Source organism: Rattus norvegicus, chromosome 10 (genome assembly GCF_036323735.1).
Source record: "Rattus norvegicus strain BN/NHsdMcwi chromosome 10, GRCr8, whole genome shotgun sequence".
Taxonomy (NCBI): domain Eukaryota; kingdom Metazoa; phylum Chordata; class Mammalia; order Rodentia; family Muridae; genus Rattus; species Rattus norvegicus.
The window spans coordinates 15,309,468-15,330,287 of NC_086028.1; the positions used below are offsets into that span (position 1 = coordinate 15,309,468).

General features: G+C 54.0%; 4 protein-coding genes across 10 annotated transcripts; 1 reads left to right on the forward strand and 3 right to left on the reverse strand.

Annotated features, from left to right (window-relative positions):
• Position 1: 1 nt before the first annotated feature.
• Haghl (hydroxyacylglutathione hydrolase-like) lies at positions 2-4,443 on the reverse strand. 4 transcript variants are annotated; one of them, XM_006246064.5, is made up of 9 exons: positions 4,427-4,443; positions 2,575-2,714; positions 2,147-2,332; positions 1,820-1,884; positions 1,623-1,740; positions 1,243-1,536; positions 954-1,055; positions 690-769; positions 2-370 (listed from the first exon to the last, which is right to left on the reverse strand). In XM_006246064.5, the coding sequence occupies exons 3-9, from the start codon at positions 2,249-2,251 to the stop codon at positions 202-204; spliced, it is 933 nt and encodes a 310-aa protein (XP_006246126.1). In that variant the 5' UTR covers positions 2,252-2,332; positions 2,575-2,714; positions 4,427-4,443; the 3' UTR covers positions 2-201. The 4 variants fall into 4 exon arrangements, with proteins under 4 accessions (XP_006246126.1, XP_063126164.1, XP_038943040.1 ...); XM_063270094.1 differs by lacking the exon at positions 4,427-4,443 and having other exon boundaries at positions 1,243-1,346; positions 1,428-1,536; positions 2,575-2,773; XM_039087112.2 differs by lacking the exon at positions 4,427-4,443 and having other exon boundaries at positions 2,575-2,781.
• Positions 2,936-7,333, forward strand: Ccdc78 (coiled-coil domain containing 78). Of its 2 annotated transcripts, none has more exons than XM_039087110.2 (13): positions 2,936-3,575; positions 3,958-4,074; positions 4,158-4,244; positions 4,452-4,568; positions 4,829-4,917; positions 5,030-5,108; positions 5,203-5,310; positions 5,568-5,743; positions 5,861-5,942; positions 6,102-6,184; positions 6,780-6,846; positions 6,922-7,022; positions 7,113-7,333. In XM_039087110.2, the coding sequence occupies exons 1-13, from the start codon at positions 3,516-3,518 to the stop codon at positions 7,222-7,224; spliced, it is 1,278 nt and encodes a 425-aa protein (XP_038943038.1). In that variant the 5' UTR covers positions 2,936-3,515; the 3' UTR covers positions 7,225-7,333. The 2 variants fall into 2 exon arrangements, with proteins under 2 accessions (XP_038943038.1, XP_063126163.1); XM_063270093.1 differs by having other exon boundaries at positions 2,955-3,575; positions 5,185-5,310.
• On the reverse strand, positions 7,330-11,483 carry Antkmt (adenine nucleotide translocase lysine methyltransferase). 3 transcript variants are annotated; one of them, NM_001127447.1, is made up of 5 exons: positions 8,897-9,189; positions 8,407-8,511; positions 8,181-8,321; positions 7,756-7,806; positions 7,331-7,601 (listed from the first exon to the last, which is right to left on the reverse strand). In NM_001127447.1, the coding sequence occupies exons 1-5, from the start codon at positions 9,056-9,058 to the stop codon at positions 7,392-7,394; spliced, it is 669 nt and encodes a 222-aa protein (NP_001120919.1). In that variant the 5' UTR covers positions 9,059-9,189; the 3' UTR covers positions 7,331-7,391. The 3 variants fall into 3 exon arrangements, with proteins under 3 accessions (XP_038941293.1, XP_038941292.1, NP_001120919.1); XM_039085365.2 differs by lacking the exon at positions 8,181-8,321 and having other exon boundaries at positions 7,330-7,601; positions 8,897-11,483; XM_039085364.2 differs by lacking the exon at positions 7,756-7,806 and having other exon boundaries at positions 7,330-7,601; positions 8,897-11,483.
• A 249-nt stretch (positions 11,484-11,732) lies between these two features.
• Positions 11,733-13,751, reverse strand: Metrn (meteorin, glial cell differentiation regulator). Its single transcript, NM_001009962.1, is given in 4 exon segments — positions 11,733-12,088; positions 12,171-12,230; positions 13,030-13,430; positions 13,645-13,751. Coding segments are annotated over 4 exon segments (876 nt in total). The 5' UTR covers positions 13,743-13,751; the 3' UTR covers positions 11,733-11,771.
• Between the last annotated feature and the right edge of the window lie 7,069 nt (positions 13,752-20,820).

The window sequence follows — 20,820 nt, forward strand, 5'->3', positions numbered from 1 at the left end:
GTATCTGCTGTGTGTCTGTGGTACCACACTGCGCCTTTCAAAGTTTTATTTACCCTCCTCAGTCCCCAGGATGTATGTCTCTGGACCCACAAGAGCTCCTACAGACCACACTTGTATGGCTCCATAAGCAGTCAGGGTGGCAGGGTTCCAGTCGGCCTGAGGTTCAGAGGAGTGTGGAGACAAGCAGGCTCCCCACACAGTTCACTTTTCCTGGCCTGTGCTCAGAAGCCCCCATTGTAAGGCCAGGAGTGCCCGGACCTGGGGCTGTGGAGGCTCCGAAGCAAGCTGGAAGCGTGCTCGCTCCCTGCAGAGCACCTCCAGGACCTGGGCTGGTGCCACCTGGCCTGTGAACGCACGGACTGGATCCTCTCTGCAGGGAAGAGTATGCTGGGGAATTGTGGGGCTGGCCAGCTGCCCATGGGGGCGGGGCCCAGCAGGGCAGTGGATGGAAGGAGGGCCCTTAACAAATGCCCTTCTCTGGTGCCAGGGACATTCAGCTCAATAAATAGTCCCTAGATACCCTCCTAACTACTCAAATGACTGCCAAAGAGGCCCTAAGGATGCCAGGCTGTCCTGAGACTGCTCCATGGGGAGACTAACTGGCAGTGCAGACAGCCTCTTGAGGTTGCCCTACCCGCTGATACGGCTCAGGGCCACCACAGGAAGGCCTAGGACACAGCCATACTTACGTCACCCTTAGGAAAGGGTTGTACATGAGCTCCTCGCCCAGCGTTGAAGGCACAGTAGGTACATCATCATCATCCCTCTTCTGCAAAGAACAGGCCCCTGATTACAACTGGGCCCCTGACAACCAGCAGCCACGGGGAGGTTAAGGCACAGCAGGGCAAAACCCAGCATTCTGACTCTCCAATGATTCCCTTTCTAACTCACCCCAAACTTCAGGAAGGCTACTCCCACCCCACCCCCTTTTATGGAGCAGGAAATGCATGCACCTGGGCCCAGGACAGCTTAGCTTGCACGTGGCTGTTGCAGGGCTCCACTTTCTGTGCAAACTCAAGATTGCTCAGCGTATGCTCATGACCACAGAACACCTTCTGTAAGAAGAGGATGCTCAGTGAGCACACGCTGCCCCAGGCCAAAGAAGGGCCAGGCACTCCTACCCCTGACCCACCCAGGCCCACACCACCTTTACCAAAGCAGGACAGCTACAAAAGCATAGGTTAAATACCAGGAGGAAGTCCAGTGCCAAGCATTTGGGCCCCACAGGAGGCCAAGGCTCACCGTCTGGGGTGGAAGGGTACCCAGAGTCTTGGCCAAGCTCTGGTACATCTGCTGGGCAGTGTCCTCCAGGTGCCAGCCACAGCCTGCCACTGACAGAGCATCTCCTAGGGAGCAAAGAGGGTCAGAAGGGGGTCGGGAGGACACAGTGGAATTGGGTTGGTAGGTGAGTCCAGGCTGCAAGGTACCAGAGAAGAGGGCTGGTGGGTCCGGGCATTCATCCTCCCACAGGAAGTAGCTCATGTGGCCAGAGGTGTGGCCCGGCGTCAAGAGGCATCGCACGTGGATGGCCCCAAACTGCGATGGTGAGGCATTGGACCCGTGAGGGCCAGTGGGCAGGCCGGGGCCAGGACCCTCCCCACCCCTTCTGGATACATGCTCACCTGAAGTTCCTCTCCGTGTTCCAGCCTGCGGGTTAGCGCGCAGATCCGCTCATCTGCTCCCATGATAGCCAGTCCTGGCTGCAGGCGCGCCAGCTCCGCATTTCCACGTGTATGGTCCCTGTGGAAATGTAGGGGCCTGGTCAAGTCGGGGTACTAATGGAAGAGTCTGTTTTAGGCCTCAACACACACCCTCTTACCAGTGATGATGGGTGGACAGCACCGTGGTCAGAGACACTCCCTCGCGGCCAGCAATCTCCAGCAGCTGGTAAGGATGAAGTGACGGCCAGGTGGGCCACCCACCCCATACTGGCGCACTCGGTTCAGGTGCTTAATTCCACAGGGACCCAGGACAGCAAGAGTTAGGGGAGATAATGGACCGACAATTACAATTACTGGGGGACTACAAACACCAAAGGTAGCCATACTCCATGGGAATCCAAAGATAATACATCAAATTATTTGAAAAATTAGGGGGTAGGGTCTGCTCCGGGAGTCCCCTGATGGCATCCTTTGTCGGCCCTCACCCTCTTGGGCACAGCCACGTCTACAGCCACGGCCTCCCGTGTGTGTTCCTCAATGATCAGGTACATGTAGTTGTCTTCAAGTACCGGGATGACTTTGACCTTCATGGTCGCAGACCTCAGCCAGTCCGCAGTTCCTCAACCTAAGGAATCCCTTCTGAGTTGCACCGGGCGGGTCAGCCACACACACTGGGGGCACAAAGAAAGAGTTGCTCCGCTACCCAGGAGCTTCCGAGAGGAACTGCTTCAGTTCCAAGCTCCAAGACTCAGGGGCTACCTGCCCTGATCACCTCAGACCCCGCCCATTGTCCTAGCTTCAACTTCTCCGAAAAGCTACACAGCATTGCGGATTCTAGCTCCTCTCCTGATCCCTGTAGGCCCCGCCTTCCTCAGCAGACCCCGCCCCTCTCAACTGCACCAGGATCCCAGACCTGGGTCGACCTCGTTCACTCGCACATGAGCCGCCGATCTAGTCCTGGAGAGAGTGTGGCCGCTGCCCACCGCAACATCACCACTCCTCAGTCGAGATCCTGGGTGAGTGATGCAGAGACCTGATGGACGGTGGCAGGAACTGCGCATGCACAGAAGGAACCACTCTCACCGGTTGATCACAGTGGCGCAGTGCGCATGCTCCAATTCAGCCTCAGGCAAGGGCACCTCCTAAAGTTAGCCTTTCTGGTTCCCAGGCTGAGCTAGCTCCCAAGGTCCACAGCCCACTTCCCTCAGACAGAGGCTGCTGATGTTTGTCCAGCTAGTTCACCTGCCAGTGTTGACAGAGGAAAATGTACAAGGGTCTAATACAGTGGTTCTCAACCTGTGGGTCGCGACACTTAAAAATGGAGGGGGTCAGCTAAGACCATTGGAAAGCACAGATACTTACATTACGATTCATAACAGTGTCAAAATTACAACTTGAAATAGCAATGAAATAATCTTATGGTTGGGGAGTCACCACATGAGGAACTGTATTAAAGGGTCTCAGCATTAAGAAGGTTGAGAACCACTGGAAATAACTACAAATCCCTATGGGACGACGTGCATCCCATATAAAGACAAATCGTGTCTGTAACTAACTACAGGTACAGGTTTTGCATTGTCATGCACTCTCTGACCCAGCTGGCCTGCAAGACAGAGAGGGCGTGTCTGTTTTTTGCCATGAGGGATTGGGGCCCAGGAAGGAAAGGATGTCATTTGTGGATACCACTCTTCCTAACCACTAAACTGCCTTGCCCCTCCTTGTAGGCAGGATAGGCAGTCTCTAAGATCAACAGAGGCCTTGGCAACACTGACAACACTCCCAGTAACAGCAAGGAAGCAGGCCACCATCAGACGGATTAGAGGCCAGGGCTTCTTGGAGGATAGTATTGCCTCTATGGAGTATAGGGCAGCCCCAGACCCCAGGCCATGGGCCTCACTTCAAGTTGCAGAGAATGTGAGTCCCCCCCCCCCCAAGATACTGATGTTTTCTTAGAGTCCTTCCTTTTCTCTCTTTTTTTTTTGTTTTTTTTTTTGTTTTTTTGTTTTTTTTTTTTTTTTTTTTTTTTAGAGCTGGGGACTGAACCCAAGGCCTTGCACTTGCTAGGCAGGCAAGCGCTTTACCACTGAACTAAATCCCCAACCCCCTGAGCTAAATCCCCAACCCCCCTTTGTTTTCTTAAATGACCAGAAGGGATTAAGTCCCTGGATCCTGTGTCTGTCCCTGCTCAGGGAAGGGGCTGGCCTGGTTCAGGGGGGGCTGAAATGCCTCCATGAGAATTGGGTCCCCAGTCTAGGCCCAAGACCCACCTAGGTGTGGGTTGATGGTACCTTCTCAGGTTGTCCCAGGAGCTGAGGACTGGCTGCCAAGAGTTTCTGGGAACCCAGCCCGGGCCACTAGCCTGGAGACAGAGCCCCAAACACATCTGGAGCTGAGTGAAGAACAGCGGTTGCAGGTGGGTGTGGGGTTGTGGGGTCATAGTAGGAGCAGAGAGCCTAAGAAGCCACTGGCAGCCTCTCTCACCCTGGTTACCCACAGATTTCTAAGGAGCTAGTTGACCTGCAGATCGCAACCCATCACCTGCGTGAACAGCATGAGGCTGAAGTCTTTGAGCTGAGGAGAGAAGTGAGTAGCCAAGCGAGCTCTGCGTGTCAGCCTGAATTCATTCAGGAACAGAGTACACAGCTGGACAAGCACCATTAAGGGGTTCAGGTCCCTGAGAGTGAACATATACTTTTGTGTCTGTGGACCTCTACCTAGCTCCTGTCCGTGTGCTCCTGCATGTACCCACGTGAATATCTACTTACCCCAGGTCACCCTTAATCTCTGCAGGTTCTTCGACTGGAAAGTCGGGTGCTAGAGCTGGAAATGCACGGAACTGGTGCCTGCCAGGGACAGACAGTCCAGCCAGCAGCCAATCCAGGGCAATACCAGGTGTCACCACAAGAGGTCAGTGGAGAAACCCAGGCCTGAATGTCACCTACGGCAGACTCTAAGGTTACTTAAGCACTTAAGAGAGCTGCGCTGAGCACCTGCACAGGGGCAGTGAAATGGGTGTCTGCTGCTTCCTCCCCTCCCCTCCCCTCTCATCCCCCATGTCCACGAAGATGCAGCCCACGAAACGCAGGCTCTCAGAGCCTCAGACAGCCACCTAGCACAGGATCTGCCCACACGTGGTGAGTTTAGTGTCTGTCTTCTTCACCCTACAGCCATCGGGAGGCCAGCAGAGGCTGCAGGAGGAGCTGAAGTGGGTTCTGGAGCATCACAGAGTCAGGCAGCAGGCACTGGAGACACAAGTGTGAGTTTCACCTCACCGAGAACAAGCAGAGCCCAGTGGTCAGAGAGATCCCCCTTTGGGGGATGAGGGAGTACCTCACCCTGGCCTAGCTGAGCCTGTACTGTGTTCACAGGGGAGCCCTAAGTCGGCAGTTGCAGGGAGCCCGAGAGGAAGCCAGGACAGCTGGTCAGCAACTGGCTGCCCAAGCCATGGTGAGGGTTTAACCACTCTGGGAGCCTCGGGGCTGGCTGGGAGTCCTACAAACAGAGCACTCTTGGGTACTCCCAGGTGCTGTCCTCCTGTAAGGACCAGCTCCGGCAGGCTGAGGCTGAAAATGCTCAGCTGCAGCTTCAGCTGAAGAAGCTGAACGAGGAGTACGCCGTCCGGCTGCAGCGCTATGCCAAAGAGACAGCAGTAAGCACTCTGGTTATGTGCTATAGTGGTCAGGAGTAGACGGTGAGATTTGAAGAGTGCAAGTCTGGCCTGGGGTGGGCTGGGCAGACAGTTACAAGGAATTTGTGGACCCGGGTCCCTGCATAGCCAGCTAGGATAAGGGCTAAGGTTAAGCCCAACCATGTTACCCAACTCCAGCCCAGCTCCTGCAGCATGGCTGCCTAACCTGGTCCAAACCCAGCCCCAACCCCAGCTCTGTCCTACTCAACCCCCTCCAGGAGACTTCCAGTAGCACAAATCAGGCATCTCTCCAAGCTTTCCTGGAGGCTGCTCTGCAGGACATTCGGGCCGCACACAGAAGCCGAGAGCAGCAGCTGGCCCAAGCAGCCCGGGCCTACCGCAAGCGCCTGGCAGATCTGAACCAGAGGCAGGAGTTGCTGCTAACCACCTGCAGGTGGGCTCTACCCTGACCAGGCACCTGGGGTGGAGTGGGCCCATGTGACCTGTACTGTATGCTGCAGGAGCAGTGCCAGGCACAAACAGATCCCAACAGGTCACATGGTACTCCCAGGGCTACTTTTGCCACAGCCATCAACCTGGAGCCATCACCCTTGCACTGGGCCGCTGAACTCAGCCACCCAAGGGAAAATGAGGTAATACTGGGACCCAGGTGCCCCCTCCCTGCTGCCCAAAACTGCCTTGAAGCCCAGAGCCCCAGGAAGGACTCGGCCCTGGCCTGGTCCCAAGCTCAGAGCCTTTGAGCAGCTGGCCTTCTTCAGTCAGCCAAGGGAACCCACCATGTCTGTTTACAGTATGGCCCACACAGGACGACACTGCTACTGTACCCAGAGAAGGGATCTGGTGAAGCTTCCAAGGAGGACAAGTCACAGCCACTGTGAGTGCTTTCTGTTGGTACAGAGGAGGTCTACAAGTCAGGCAGAGAGCGCCAGAAGCTGCACAGCCTTCGTTCATTCTAACAAACTTGCTGCTGGGTAGGGTTCTCTTATCCCTGCTCTGGGCTATCTCAGTTTGTATGGGGAACACTGGTAATCATTGAACATGGATGGCTGCTTCGTTAAGTGTCTAATAGATAAACTTGGGTTTGGTGGCAGCTGACAGCCGGGTGGCCTCAGCAGCAGTAGCTTTGGGCCTCTATACCTGCCATATACTAGGCAGGCTCCTGGGTAGTACCTCCCAAGGATTGGGGAAGAAAACACCCAAACCTGGTATAGACCAGGGGTCACTGAGCTAGTCAGAAGATTAACCATGTACAGATGCTCCAGGCTCCAGTCAGTGCTGTGCTTCACTTTTTTTTTTTTTTTTTTGGTTCTTTTTTTTGGAGCTGGGGACCGAACCCAGGGCCTTGCGCTTCCTAGGCAAGCGCTCTACCACTGAGCTAAATCCCCAACCCCCTAGTGCTGTGTTGTCCTAAAACCACACAGCAGGTATTGCACCTGGCTCAGAGACTGCCCCTCCTCTCCTTCCATCAGGGCCCTAGACACTGCATCCTGGGTCCAAATCCAGCAGAAGCTGCAGGACTTCTCCCAGGACACCCAGGTAGTGGGGAAGGAGTGGTGGGGATCCCCTCCCTACACCCACCCTCCCATGGCTCATGACTCATGCCTCCACCAGGCAGAGCTAGAACGGGAACGGGCACAGCTGATGGTCCGGGCCACCATGGCAGAACAGCAGCTTTCTGAGTTACAGGAGTATGTGGACCAGCACTTGGGCAGGTAGGCTGGATGTGACCCCAGGGTCCTAATCTCGGTGGGAAGAAAAGAACCCATGGCCAGACAAGTGATTTGTCTGATCATCCCAATCAGGTACAAGCAGGAAATCCTGAAACTGAGGAAGTTGGCGAATTCAGGAGATTCCCAAGGAGTAGAATCTATGCCTTCCACTAGGCCCCGGCGTCCAAGGACTCAGAGTCACTAGGTAGTCTCCCAGAAAAAGCTCAAATCAAATCTCTTCACAGCCAGCATGGAACCCTCTGGACGCCCACCCCCAGAAGTGATTCCCAGAATATACAAAAGTCAGAACTGAACCCACAGAGTCTTTATTTTATCCAATCAGCCAGCTTGTCAAGCAGGGGCCCTAGGGATCTAGGTAGAACTGGACTCTGGGATGGCCTTGATGGGCACCCCACTGGAAGACACAGCTGGCCCAGCACCGTGGACATCATAGGCCCAAACTCTGTCGGTGCCCTCGCCCACCACGGCTACAGGCTTCCATGTGGGAAAGGGGAACCGTCCAGACACCACACGGGCCCCTGCAGGAAGCTCCACTTGCAGCTTGTCCTCCAGCAGAGGGAGCTGTAGGAAAGAAAAGGAGGGAGGAGGGCACAGGAACAGGTAAGAAAAAGCTGTGCCATCCAACTGGGCCCAGAACATATTCCAGGCCTGAGAGTATCCAAGAGCCAAGACTGTGGCCCTGATCTCCCAGCAGGACAGCAGACCCACGACCTACCACACTGGGAGCCAGGAACACAGACACGTTGTGACAGTCCCTGAGGCTCACCTGTAGGAAACAAGGATAAAGGCTGGGGGCATGGGGTCCCTAAGGTAGGGCCTCTAGTCACCCAGATATCAGCATGATAGCCACTCAGAGCATGAAACTTGGGAGATAAAGGTGTGACTCAGTCGGCAGAGTGCTTGCCTAGCTACACGAATCCCTGGGTTTGATCTCCAGTTCTGCATAAACTAGGTCTGATGGTTTGTGCCTGTAATCCTGGGCTAGTTTGAGATAAGCCTGGACCAGAGTCCACATCTCAAAGAAAATAACGAAAGGAAAGGAGGGAGGGAGAAAATCAAGTTTGGAGAGAGAGAGAGAGAGAGAGAGAGAGAGAGAGAGAGAGAGAGAGAGAACAGGGAGGATCAAGTTTGGTGGGGTACCTTCCAGAGATCTTTTCGATGGTAGCAGACACTCCCGGAACAACCGGCCCTCCAAGCATGCAGCCGTGCAAGTCCCACAAGCCACGGGTTCAGCTCATACCCCACAGCTGGACGGAGACCACATTGGTGGGCCGCCAGCACCTATGGGAGCCAAGAGTGTGGGACCTGGATGTAGGGAATGGGGCCACCAAGGGAGGGACAACGAATATACAGACACAGGCCTTACGATCCTGCCATCACCAGAGCCTAGATCCACCATTTTTCCAGGGCGACCTCGCAACAGTGACAGCACGTTCTCAACCTGCCGGGCACTCGCGCCAATGTAGGGCACCTGAATAAGGAATTTGGTGGGCTGAGGCTAGAGTCACATAGGCAGACGCACCAGGTTGGGTGCCGTTGCGTGCCTACTAGATTTCCTTCCTTAAATTAATACCTGCCACACCCAGGGCAGCCCAGCCTACTCTTCAATCATAGGCCGATACCCCTTCAGTAATTCAATCCCAGCTTCATTCACTTAGCCTTGGTCATGATTATAAACCCAGGCTCTGCAACTTATTGGTTCCAACTCTCCGTGTATTGGGTTCCCTGTTTAGGTCCCGCGCCATAATTGATCCCGCCCATCTTTACACTATCTACAGTAGTAGCCTTGATTCCACCCATTTATCTTTGTCTTGCACCAGTTTTGGTCCCTCTTCTTTCAAGACTCAACGCTGCACCTGCAGTCTAAGAGGCACCCGACGGAAGCCCGGCTGCAGCAGCAGCGCCCACACAGTATAGACGGCCAATCCCGAGCCTGCTGCCGCTTGCAATAACTCTAGCAAGCCCAGCCGCTTCTCCCGCAGCTCAGTCAACGCTTCGGCTGGGTCGTCTTGATCCATGATTGAGAGACACGCAGTTCAAGGTCGTACTTCCCAAGGCTCCGGGCTGGTAGCTGGAAGCCGTTGCCCTCCCCTCTGCACCCCCGGCCTGAGCTGTGCTCTGTCCGCTCGGAGCCTACACTAGCAGCAGCAGCCGCCGCAATAGCAAAAGCCTAGGTATCCGCCCCATCAGACGCCGGAAGTGGAAGAGGCCTCCGCAGCCAGTCCGACACTCATTCTTCTCCGCCCAATCAACCGGGGGGCCCTCCTTGGGTTCCGAGTGATGGTTTGGGGTCGCGATGACCCAGGCGGTAGATGAGAATTACGGAGTTTGCCTCGAGTGGGTCTACGGTCCGAGACATACAGCGGCCAGCTTCAGGGTCCACTCTACAGACAACCATATGGAATCTCAGTTCTAGATCCCCCTGAGGCTGTACTGCTTCTGGCCCACAGACTTGGTTTATAGCCAGGGCCTATAACTGAAAATCACTCCCATGCAAATTCTGTTGACCAAGACTTCCTTTCCTGAAAGCCTACCCAAAACCCAGAAGCAAACCACAGAGGACGTCCTTCCACTCACCCCCACTCCCCACCCTACAGCGACATAATTAGGCGGGAAACAGTATTCTGGGGTCGAAGGAGAGGGGTGGGCAGATAGAGACAGATGTTGGCTCTCTAGTGAGTATGGAGGGAGGGGGCCGGATGTGAGCGGCTGGGTGCTGGCAGCGGGCCCAGCCTAGGGTGGAAGACAGCCCAGGAGCCCGGAAGGTCTCCTTCCTTCAAAAATAAAGGGTTGAGTGACTCCCAGTAAGGCCCTGCATGGAAAGAGATAGGAGCCTTGAGTCAAGCTGCTGTATCCCGACCACTCGCATCAAGGCTAAATGTCTGGGAATGTCAGGTGCTCCTTGTCTATGCTCACTCTGGGCCTGATCCTCCTCTGCTATCCCTAGCAGACACAATGATGGCTTCCAAATTGAACATGCCCAAGAGTGCCACTCTATCCCTCAGGTGCAGAGTGTTATCCTCCAAAACCCTCTGCAGGACAGGTGTCCAAAGGCAGGCAGCAGGTGTATGTGTATTCTGCACAGAGAGACTCTGCTCCATCCAGCTCAGAATCTGGCCACTGGGAGAATTATACCAGAACCCTCCCACACACTGAATTCTAGACAGGGTTGCTTGGACACAGCTATTCTTGTCTGCTCTTCCTGGCAGTATTCTCAGACCTAGCGCACTTAGAAAGCCCCAGCAACTTTACCTGACATTGGCACCCACACTCTTCTCCTCAGCTACCAGAGCTCTACTTGGAGATGCCTCTGGTCTCCACAGGGCTTCCCAGGTTAGCTCCTGTGATTTGGGTCCATCTTCTCACACACAACCATTCCCCAGTCTCTGCCTTCACTACCTGTTCCCTAGAGCAGACTTGAGGCCGCTGGACCAGCCTTCCCCTGCCAGATGGAAAGATGTGGGTCTAAACCCTTAGCACTCCACGGAGCTTGGGGAGATGAGAGGAATTAGCAAGGGGCCAGTTCAGAGGCTGATATGGAGGGAGAAAATGGTGTTACCTACTCTTCAGGAGTGACCTCTTACCCTCATCACCCCTCCCTCTCCAGAAGCAGTTTACATAAACGGAGCATGCTCTGTGTCCACCCTCAGAATACACACAGGTGTGATTTAAGTCCTCTGACTATAAATATTCCAAAGTGGTCATCCCAGGACCTATGTAGGGCGTGGCACCACCAGGTACCTTCCTTGGCAGTCTGGGGCAAGGAACCTTATGTCTGCTCCCTGGACAGCCTTATCACTCTCCCAGTCTGAATGAAAAGTCTGTTGGGACTGATGATGCACCGATGGAAAGCCTCAAAGGAGGTCACGCATTTCTAGAACTCCACTCCCACTCTGCCCAGCACTCGAGCTGAAGCGGTTTCCCAGGAATCTGATTGATGTCCTAAGAAACCTAGCACACACCTCACTCAAAGGCTTTCGAGCCACAGGCTTTGTCTGTCCTGGATCTCACTAGCCTTTTGCCCAATAGAGGCCCAGGAGGAAGGCAGGGATGGCAACAATGGGACCAGTGGCGGGAAACGGTCCTTAGAGACCCCATTGTCCATTTCTCCCGCCGGAAACGAACAAGCAGATCCTGCAGGGGAGACCCCACACCCTGCAGGCGCTTTGCCATGTCTGGATGCTCAGCACGTCTCAGAGGCCTCCGGACAGAGAGGCCCATTCTTCCCCAAGGGCGGGACCGGGCCAAGCATGACTGTATGGCTCAAGACGACCATGGAAGGGGATGGCACACTGCCAGACTACAGCACCCCTCCCTAAAAGGCCTCGTTCAGAGCTGGAAGTGATGTCTGTCTGCTTGCCCCCCCCAGGCACCTAAAAAACAACCAATTAGCCCCTCTTCCAAAATATGACACAGTTGCTTTGAACCCCAGCAGCACCCTGGAGAGAGAGGAAAACAAGAGCTCACTGGTCAGCAGGCTAAGAAGGGTCAGAAGGGCAGCAGACTGGAGAGTAGGTAAAGTGAGGCAGGAGCAGAGCTGAGTGAGCCTGCCTGTCACAGAAGACCATGTCTACAGTGGCTGGTGTGATCCAGGTTATTTAGTATTCTACCACCTCACTGTGGGTACCAGGATGCCATCTGAGCCACACCCTTCCCACCCACCCTCCTATCACCCCTCCCCAACACCCCATCCCCAGAGGAAGATCCATCCAGGGCTTGCTCCCAGGTCTCTCAGTCCAGTGCCACCTCACATGGGTTGAGGTGGGCCGCGAGAGCAGCTGAATAGACACGGCTGAACTCTTGGAAGCGGGGAGCGCAGCCCAGCCAAGCTTCGCCAAATCGGCTCCAGCCCATGAAGAGGAAGGAGCCTGGGCCAGGACGCACACCACAGCGCAACAAGGTACGAACGGAGGCCTGGCCCCGGCCCTCCGAGCTCCCTTCCTGGAACAGTGGCAGTGTCTGGCGGATGACACGAGTGGCCACCACAGTGATGACTGATTCTTGCAGCTCCATGTCATGGACGACCCCATGGATGGTCCCATGGATCACTACGAAGAGACATGGTGGCCAGTGGTGGGCACGTGGGAATGTGGGGCAGACCCTAAGCTCTCCCAAGACGGAAACACTCACCAAAGTCACTGGTGCATGCAGTCAGAAGGAGCTCGGCATCACTGCAGGGCCTGCAGGCACCTAGCATGCAAGGCAGGTCATCAGGCAGGCCTGTGATCTCTCAGCACAAGCCCACAGCTCCCCACAGTAGGAGAAGGTACAGGAGCTGGCGACTAAACCCTTCTCCCAGCATCACACTGCCTGAAGACTACTCATGGGCCCCTCAGTGCCTCGGACACATTCCTGCACACCCATCTCAGAAACTCAGACCAACACTGGGGAACTTTCTGTAACCTCCCAGAGCTGCCTCCCAGGTCCAGCCAGGGATATTCTAGTGGACTCTGCTTCTGGGGTCTCTGTCTATGGCAGAGCAGTCAGAGAGCCATTCCCTGCAGGGTCAGGAGACAAGTTCCAGAAGAGCAAAGCACTGGGCCTGGTGCCCTGCCGGGAGGCAGGGCAGGCAGTCTCCATGGTGACGAAGAGGCACACTGGACTTTTGTTGGTTGGGCTAGGGGGAGGGGAAGGAGGTCACCACAAGGCCAGGGAGCCCTGGACAGCTTCGGCCATAGGCTTTGATTCTGCCCCAGCCCAACCCTTCCCCCCAACCCTTCAGAAACCAGAGACCCAAGGCTGGCCTCTCTGGCATCTGCCCCCTCCCGCTCTTTTCCTAAACCGAACCTTGAAGAGGAGGAGAGAAAGGAGGGAGAACTCTCAACTCACCTCCCTATGACCTGGAAGCCACTGTGTTCTCCACCAGAGTAGCCTCCGTCAAGCTACAGGGCTTTCGGTGCAGTGGGGAGGCAAGGCCCATTCGGATCAGGCCAGTGTAGAGGGCCAGTTTCTGACACCCAGCTCCGCCCCAGCCAGTCTAGTCACTCACCATCCACACCAAAACCTTGGGCCTGGGGAGACATTTCTGCACGTTGGTCCTCGTGCAGTTCAAATTGGAAGGCAGCAACTCTGCGGCTGATGTCCCGGTGTGGCGTGGCCTGCAGGAAAAGGGCTCGGCGCTCGCGAGGACCCCAGCGCATGCAGCGGCCCCCAGCCAGGCCTTGGCCCTCGGCCAGTAGCAACTCTAGGTTGCCGGCCATCCGTTCAGCGAAGACCTGGGCACCAGCGAAGGGCCGTGTTGGGCGCAGACAGACGATGCTGGGCCGCGTGCCCGGATCAGAGCCGCCTAGAGTCAGGCGCAGCGCCCCAGCTGGATACAGCCACTCGATAGCACCCTCAGTACAATCCAGGGTCAGCTGCCCCACGCTGCCAGGTTCCTGGGTCAAACCGCTGGGGACAGGACGGTGGTTCTCAGGTGGGTGGCCCTCATTTCCCTAGCCCGCTCAACCCTTTTCCCGCGGCCACCAACACCTGCGTCCACCCTCTGGAACAGGACATTGAGGTCTGCGCTTCCTCAGTTCCAAGTGGGAGGGAGCCCTCCAACCCAAGATTTCAATTTAAAACACAAATAACAAAAATCCTCCCCAAAATCTCTCCTGGGTACCTGCCCCTCCAGCTGCAGCGGTCCTCGGAGTAGCCAGCTCGAGCGGACGCAGCCAAGAGGCCGCAGCACAGCGCGCAGAGAAGCGCCGCTACCAGCATGGTTAGGGGACGCGCCGGGGCCTCGGGCTGCTGCCCCGGGAGGGTCGGGGCCGCAGCGCGAGCAGCCCGCAGAGCGGCTGCCCGGCCCGGCGCGTCCCCACAACCGGGGACCCCTCAGCGCAGCCCCTCTGAGCTCCGGAGCTAGGGGGCGGGGCCTTTGCTCTCGGACCAATCGCCACAAGCTGCAGAACTTTCCTCCAATTGCAGCACCCTCATGGGCGTGGGTCGGGCTCAAGGCGGGAGCCCGGTCCAACGCCGGGTTGGAGTAGAAAGTGCTCCTATTCCCCATTAGGAGATCCCCAGTGACCTGGAACGTTTGGTGGGTTGGTGGGGTTCGCTGTAGACTGGAATCTGGAGGGCTATCCACCTTTCTTGATCTTCAGTGGACCTCAGTGGGCAATGGGACTGTCCCTTTCTGAGAAAGGGAGTGGAGTCTGCAGCCAACATCTGAACACTGGTACCCTGCTGCTAGTACTCTAGGGAAGAGAGGTTAAAACCCTTGTCTGTGTTCCTGCATCTCATAAGGGAGGGTACAGAGGGCCTGAGGCATGAGGCTAAGCAGAACTTTGGGTTTGAGGAAAAGAAAGAACACTGGCTAGCTCTGGAAGGAGCAGCATGGGAGTGTGGGCCTCCTTCAGTCACCATACTTTCTCGGACCTACCTACACACTTCTTCAAATGTTAAGTGAATACTATGAAAAAAATGAGGCATTCTGGAGGACCCCACCCGGGGACCCTCCTGACTGGAAAGAAAGCCTGAAAGTATTTGCCGGCGCCATAGTGTAGGCCGTCCCTACAGAGTCGGGATGAACTGAAAGACATCCCAGGAGGCCTGAGGATGTGGCTAGGTTATAGAGCACCTACCCCTGGCTTCGATCTTCAAAATAATGTTAAATTGAGAATGTAGTGGGTCTTGCCTGTAATCCCGGCAGACAGGAAGTAAAGGAAGGAGCCCAGGTGCTTAAGGTCATCCTGTGTGGTCTACATGAGAACCTCTTCAAATAACACTAGAGCCACTCTGAAATCCCCCAAAAGGGAAGAGCTTGTCCTTTGGATCTGACTGAAGGGAGATTGGAGGAGACTGAAAATAGAAGAGGCTCGGCGAGTTCCTGAGGATCTCTCTTCCAGCCTCAGGGCTCTATCTCTGGATCCTCCAGGTTCTGTTTGAAATCCTTCCGGGTGGCCTGGACCTGGACTCAGGGACGGATGAGACCCAGTGGTCTCAGTGGGAGGGAGCAGTTGGTCCTGCTGGCAGCCTAAGGAAGAACTTTAAAACACTGATTACCTTCTCCTTGACTCTGGGGCCCTCCCTCTCAGACCAAAGAGAAGGCTCAGCTGCTTCCTTGCCCCCGACCAGGGAGTCAAACCAAGATGACTAGTCAAAAGGTAAAAGTGCCCAGAGCTTTCTCGATGGGTCGGTAAACATTCTGGTGTGACTGTACTTGTAAGAAACATTAAATAGGGGCTGGAGAGATGGCTCAGTGGTTAAGAGCACTGACTGCTCTTCCAGTGGTCCTGAGTTCAAATCCCAGCAACCACGTGGTGGCTCACATCCATCTATAGTCATCTATAGCAGTTATATCCTCTTTTTTTCTTTTCTTTTTTTTTTTTCCAGAGCTGAGGACCGAACCCAGGGCCTTGTGCTTGCTAGGCAAGCACTCTATCACTGAGCTAAATCCCCAACTCCCAAGGCAGTTATATCCTAACTTTGGCAATTTAGCAAAACCCTGTCTCAAAAAACAAACAGGGGGCTGGAGAGATGGCTCAGAGGTTAAGAGCACCCGACTACTCTTCCAGAGGTCCTGAGTTCAATTCCCAGCAACCACATGGTGGCTCACAACCATCTGTAAAGAAATCTGATGCCCTCCTCTGGTGTGTCTGAAGACAGCTACAGTGTACTTATATATAATAAATTAATAAATCTTAAAAAATTAAAACAAAAGGATCTTTTTATCAAATAGTATAGAAGTGTGGAATTGTATAAAAACAAGGAATTCAAATCGTTTTTATCTTCCCAGCTTGTTAGACTTGTATGCAAATGTTTTAATCCACCCCATACCAAACACAAAGGCCCTACTATATTCTTGGATTAAAATGGTTTTAACTTTTACCCCTTCATTTTCTTTTTCTTTTCTTTCTTTTTTTTTGATGATTTATGCAAGTTTCTTTCTTTCTCTCTTTCTTTCTTTCTCTCTCTCTCTCTTTCTTTCTTTTTTCGGAATGGGGACTTAACCCCAGGGCCTTGCGCTTGCTAGGCAAGCACTCTACCACTGAGCTAAATCCCCAACCCCTTGAAGATTTATTTATTTATGTGCGTACACTGTAGCTGTCCTCAGACACACCAGAAGAGGGCATCAGATCCCATTACAGATGGTTGTGAGCCACCATGTGGTTGCTGGAAACGGAAAACAAAGCAGCAGGAGAAATGGCTCAGCACTTAAGAGAACATGGGCCTCTGGTAACAGACTTGAGTTCAGTTCCCACCGCCTTCATCAGGTGGTTCACAACCACCTGTCATTTCAGACCAGAAGATCTATCCTTCGTCAGGCCTCCAGGGGGCACCCACACATGTATGGCACACACACACACACACACACACTCAAATAAAATTAAGAGATCAACTGAGATGGTGCAGCGCTTGAGAGGCAGAGGCAGGTGGATTTCTGTGAGTTTAGGTCAGATTGGTATCTTTGCAGAGAGTCCCAGTCCTTCTAGTTACATGGTGAGACCTTGTATCAGAATAAGTAAAATTTTTTTTTTTGGTTCTTTTTTTCGGAGCTGGGGACGGAACCCAGGGCCTTGCGCTTCCTAGGCAAGCGCTCTACCACTGAGCTAAATCCCCAACCCCAGAATAAGTAAATTTTAAGCATAATGGCACATGGCTTCAATCCCAGGGTTTGGGAGGCAGAGAGAAGCAGATTTCTGTGAATTCAAAGCCAGCCTGGACTACATAGTGAGTTCCAGGACAGCCAGGACTATTTAGAGAACCTGTCTCAAACAAACAAAATAATAGTGGTGCACACTTTTAATCCCAGCACTCAGGCAGAGGCAGGCAGATCTCTGTAAATTTGAGGCCAACCTGGTCTACAGAGTGAGTTCCAAGACAGCCAGGGCTACATATAGAAACTCCATCTCAAAAGATCAAAAAAAATTTTTTTAATGGAAAGGCATGAAAAAAATAAAAATAGTAAACTCGAGCAGTTCTTACCCCACCCCCTTTTAAATAAGTGTTATCAGTGCTGGGGGGGGGGGTTGCTCTGGTTATAATTTTAAAACTATAAAATAAAACTGGAAAAGGAGAAAAGAAAAGGCATGAAATGCCCAGTGCAAGCGTAGCAGATGCCGCCAAGGCCTGTAGGGAGCACGCAGGACACCTAGAGCAACCAGGAGCACTACTATCCAGGCCTGAGAGGTGCAGACTTTGCTAATTCTCTGGCAGTTTCCCCACAGCAAGCCACTGAGGCAGACAGTAGTCTCCAGGCGCCCTCTAATGGTGATATGAGGCATGCGTCTTAGCAGTAAGAGGTAACTGCTAGCGGTTACTAAGAGGTTACAAAGGGATAGCCTGGTCTGAAAGAAGGGCTCACCTGACCCAAGTCTCTCTATCAGACTTGCCCTTCCCGTCTTCATCTTCCAGCAACATAACAGTGGTTCTGTTCTGTCACCATGGGAGAAGATCTAGACAGATGCCACTTCTTACAGTGGTCAGGGAAAGGGACCCTTGACCATCATTAGTTACCAGAAGTCGGATGCCCGTGAGTATAGATCCCAGAAAGCCATGGCTAGCCTCAGGGTCCAACAGAGCTGGCCTAGGTGCTTACAGCTACCCAGAGGGAAACAATGAGAGCATCCCCAAATCTCAGAGAACCCTTAGCTGTTTATGCTCAGCTTGGGGGCTTCCTCAAATGTCTCAAGATTTGGGGCCCTTACCTTAAGGAATGGGTCTCAGTCAGATGGTGGTGGTGCATCCTTTAATCCCAGCACTCAGGAGGCAGAGGCAGGTGGATATCTGAGAGTTCAAAGCTAGTCTGGTTTACAGAACTGAGTTCCAAAGTGGGGGGGGGACAAAAACAAGAAAGAAAGAAAGAAAGAAAGAAAGAAAGAAAGAAAGAAAGGAAGGAAGGAAGAAAGAAAGAAAGAAGTAAAATATCTTTTATTATTATAATGATAGTAGACAGACAGACAGACAGACAGACAGACAGACATGTGCTCAGGGTCAGGGAAATGCCTCAAAGACAATCTGATGGAAAGAATTCCTCAATTGAATTTTCTCTTCCCACATGTGTTAGGTTGACAACCCAGACTCCCCATCCTAGGGGTTGTCCAGGCTGGAAACCGCACTGAGATCCGTTTCCTGTACTGTCTTCCCCAGGGCCTTGTACCGCACCTCACGGGATGCAGTGAGGACAGCAGAGGCCTCAGTTGTCACTACTCAGGTTCCCCATCTCCAGCCATGCTGTCCCCTGTAACACAGGTCTTTGCAGGTTGAGGACATCGATGATGGCAGATGATGATGTCTGCAGTGTGCTGGGCCCTGAGCAGAGTGGAGGATAAGCAGCCCAAATGTTCAGCCCAAGAGCTGATGGGAGGCATGCGGCTGGCTCCCCCGATGCGCAGGCCATCCAATGGGCGACTTGGGGAAGAGCTACAAGTGAGGAGAGTTGACAGGGATTAGGACCATGGAGATGTGAACAAACAACCACACATATAGATGGGAAGGACGGCAGCGTCAGCTCCCTACTGACCTACGATTGGCAGGGGGTGAGTTTGTGTTTCTCTTTGATCTTGTGAGAAGGAGGGGCAAGTTTCCCACTTGCCCAAGACTCCCCTCCACAGATCTCAAATTCCATTTGAAACCAGATAGGGGCTAGATATAGGTGACTGGAGAATCTTTCTGCGTCCCTTAGCGAGCCTGTGGCACCAGGACCCTTCCAGGGAGGACTGAGTGTGTATGCTGCTGGACGGAGCTGCAAGGTGGGAATAAGAGAGACGGTTTCTATAACGATGGGGGCGGGTACCAGGGGACCAATCAAGTACATCAGTGAGCACTGCCTTCTGTTGCTGTACCCAGCTGGACCTGGGCAGTTTCAGAGTGATTCAGCCATCAGCCCCTTGAACACAGAGACCTCATCCAGGATCTAATCATGGCTGCCAGCTCCCAAGAAGCCTCAGGTTTCCGCCCATCCCCGTGGGATCTAGATGCATCCACCGTCAGCCTGGCACTTCAGGGGGTCAGGCGTTGAGGTTTCTATCTCTGTGTTTTTTCATTTGCCGAGAAGCCCACCCACCCCACCCCCCAACACCTTGCATCTCTTGAGGAGCCCAAAATGCAGCTGCTGATTGATTTGAAGCTGAGCTATAAATAGCCACCGGCTCCAGCCAGGGCCAGGGGAAAATATCCCATTGCTAGGAGACGACCGTTGCCGGGAGACCGCCATCACTAGGCGACTCGTGCTGCTGAGGTGACAGCTGGGCCCTGAGTCATCCTCAGCCTTGACAGGGGGCGGGGCCAGGCCAGAGCAGAGGCCAACAGAGAACCTCAAGGCTCTCACCCCGTCATCCAGGCCGGTCAGACCCACCTGCTTCTCTCCGGTGCTCTTGAGCCTCTGACTCTCAGCAGGAATGGGGTGGGGGGAAAAGGAAAGTGTGGAGGAGTAGGAAGAGGAATGGAAAAGGGCACAGGGTAAGTAAGGAGGGAGAGATAAGAAAAGAAGGTAGAGAGGATCAGGGGCACGAAGTACCTATCTGGCCTCAGGATGACTCGCTTGAAGGGGTTGCTCCCCACTATTACCGTGCTAAAACACTCAAGATATTCCTCCTCACAACCCATCCACATTTCCCAGGAGAGGTTCAGTGAGGGGAACGACCTGGGGAAGACTTGACCCAGCCATGAGTCTCCTGAGCACACCTCTCCACATTAGAGCCTCACAAGGACGTGCCCGAGGACCTCCCCTGGTAAGACTTAGAGAGGATATAGAGCTATCACTCGGCCGGCCTAGCGGTGACCCACGGTGCTCTCTCAGCCCTCTCTTTCTGAGGCAAATGTGCTAGCGGCCCTAGTCTTCATCTTCCCCATTGCCGTAGAGTTGGACCCTAGAGGCCTGCATGGCAGACAGTCCTCTCTGCTCTGACAAGGTAAGGGTGAGGAAGCTAAGAATAGGTTTAGATGAGGGGTGTCTCAAGAGAGGGGTGCTCCAGGTAAAGGTGTTGCAGGTAATGAGCACTCCCATTGAGGGTGCTCCGGGTGAAGGGTTCTCCGGTTAAGTTGTGTTTCAGTCCGGTAAAGGACATTTCGAACGAGGGGTCCTCCAGGTGAAGATGCTTCTTCACCCGAGAGTGTTCCAGACGTGGACACCCCAGGTGAGGGCTGCTCCAGTTCATTGTTTTGGTTCAAAGGTGACCCAAGTGAAGAAGTTTCAAGCGAGGGGGCCTCCAGATGAGGGTGCTCCAAGCGAGAGTGCTTCACTTGAGGGGTGCTCCACTGAGAGACGCTCCACGTGCCCGTAGGAACAAAGTTCATAGATGCTCCCATATCAATCTCTGGAGACTAACCCAGGAAGAGAGCATCCTGGTTGAACTGGCCCTACATGCTACCCCATATTCGGTGGAGGAGACGAAAGTCCCCTGTGCCGCCAGTTGGACATTGTCTGACACAGTTCTCTCAGCATGGAAGATGCTCTCAAAGCCAGCTTCCCTATCCCCATGACCACGTGTGTGTGTGTGTGAACCTCCCCTGTGCTCCACTAAGTGCCCAGGAAACCCCACCCAGCCCTCTAAGTGTGTGTCAGCCAAGAGCTCTTAGTGACTGTGCCATCCGAGAGCCAGTAGGCCCAGGCTGAGAAGAGGGGTTCTTGGTGTTTGGAGAAGACATGGAAATAAAAGTTTCTGGGGAGGATTTAGAGTCTGAGAGTCAAATAGATTCATTCAGGGGCAGGCGACAAGAGGCCGTGCCGGGTGAAGTGCCAGGTGAGAGAGTTGCTCACTGCACATGAGGGGTGTGGTACCTTTCCTGGCATAGAGCCCGAGGAACAAGGGTCTTACAGACCACAGCTGAGGAGATGGCTGCCTGAGAGAGATGG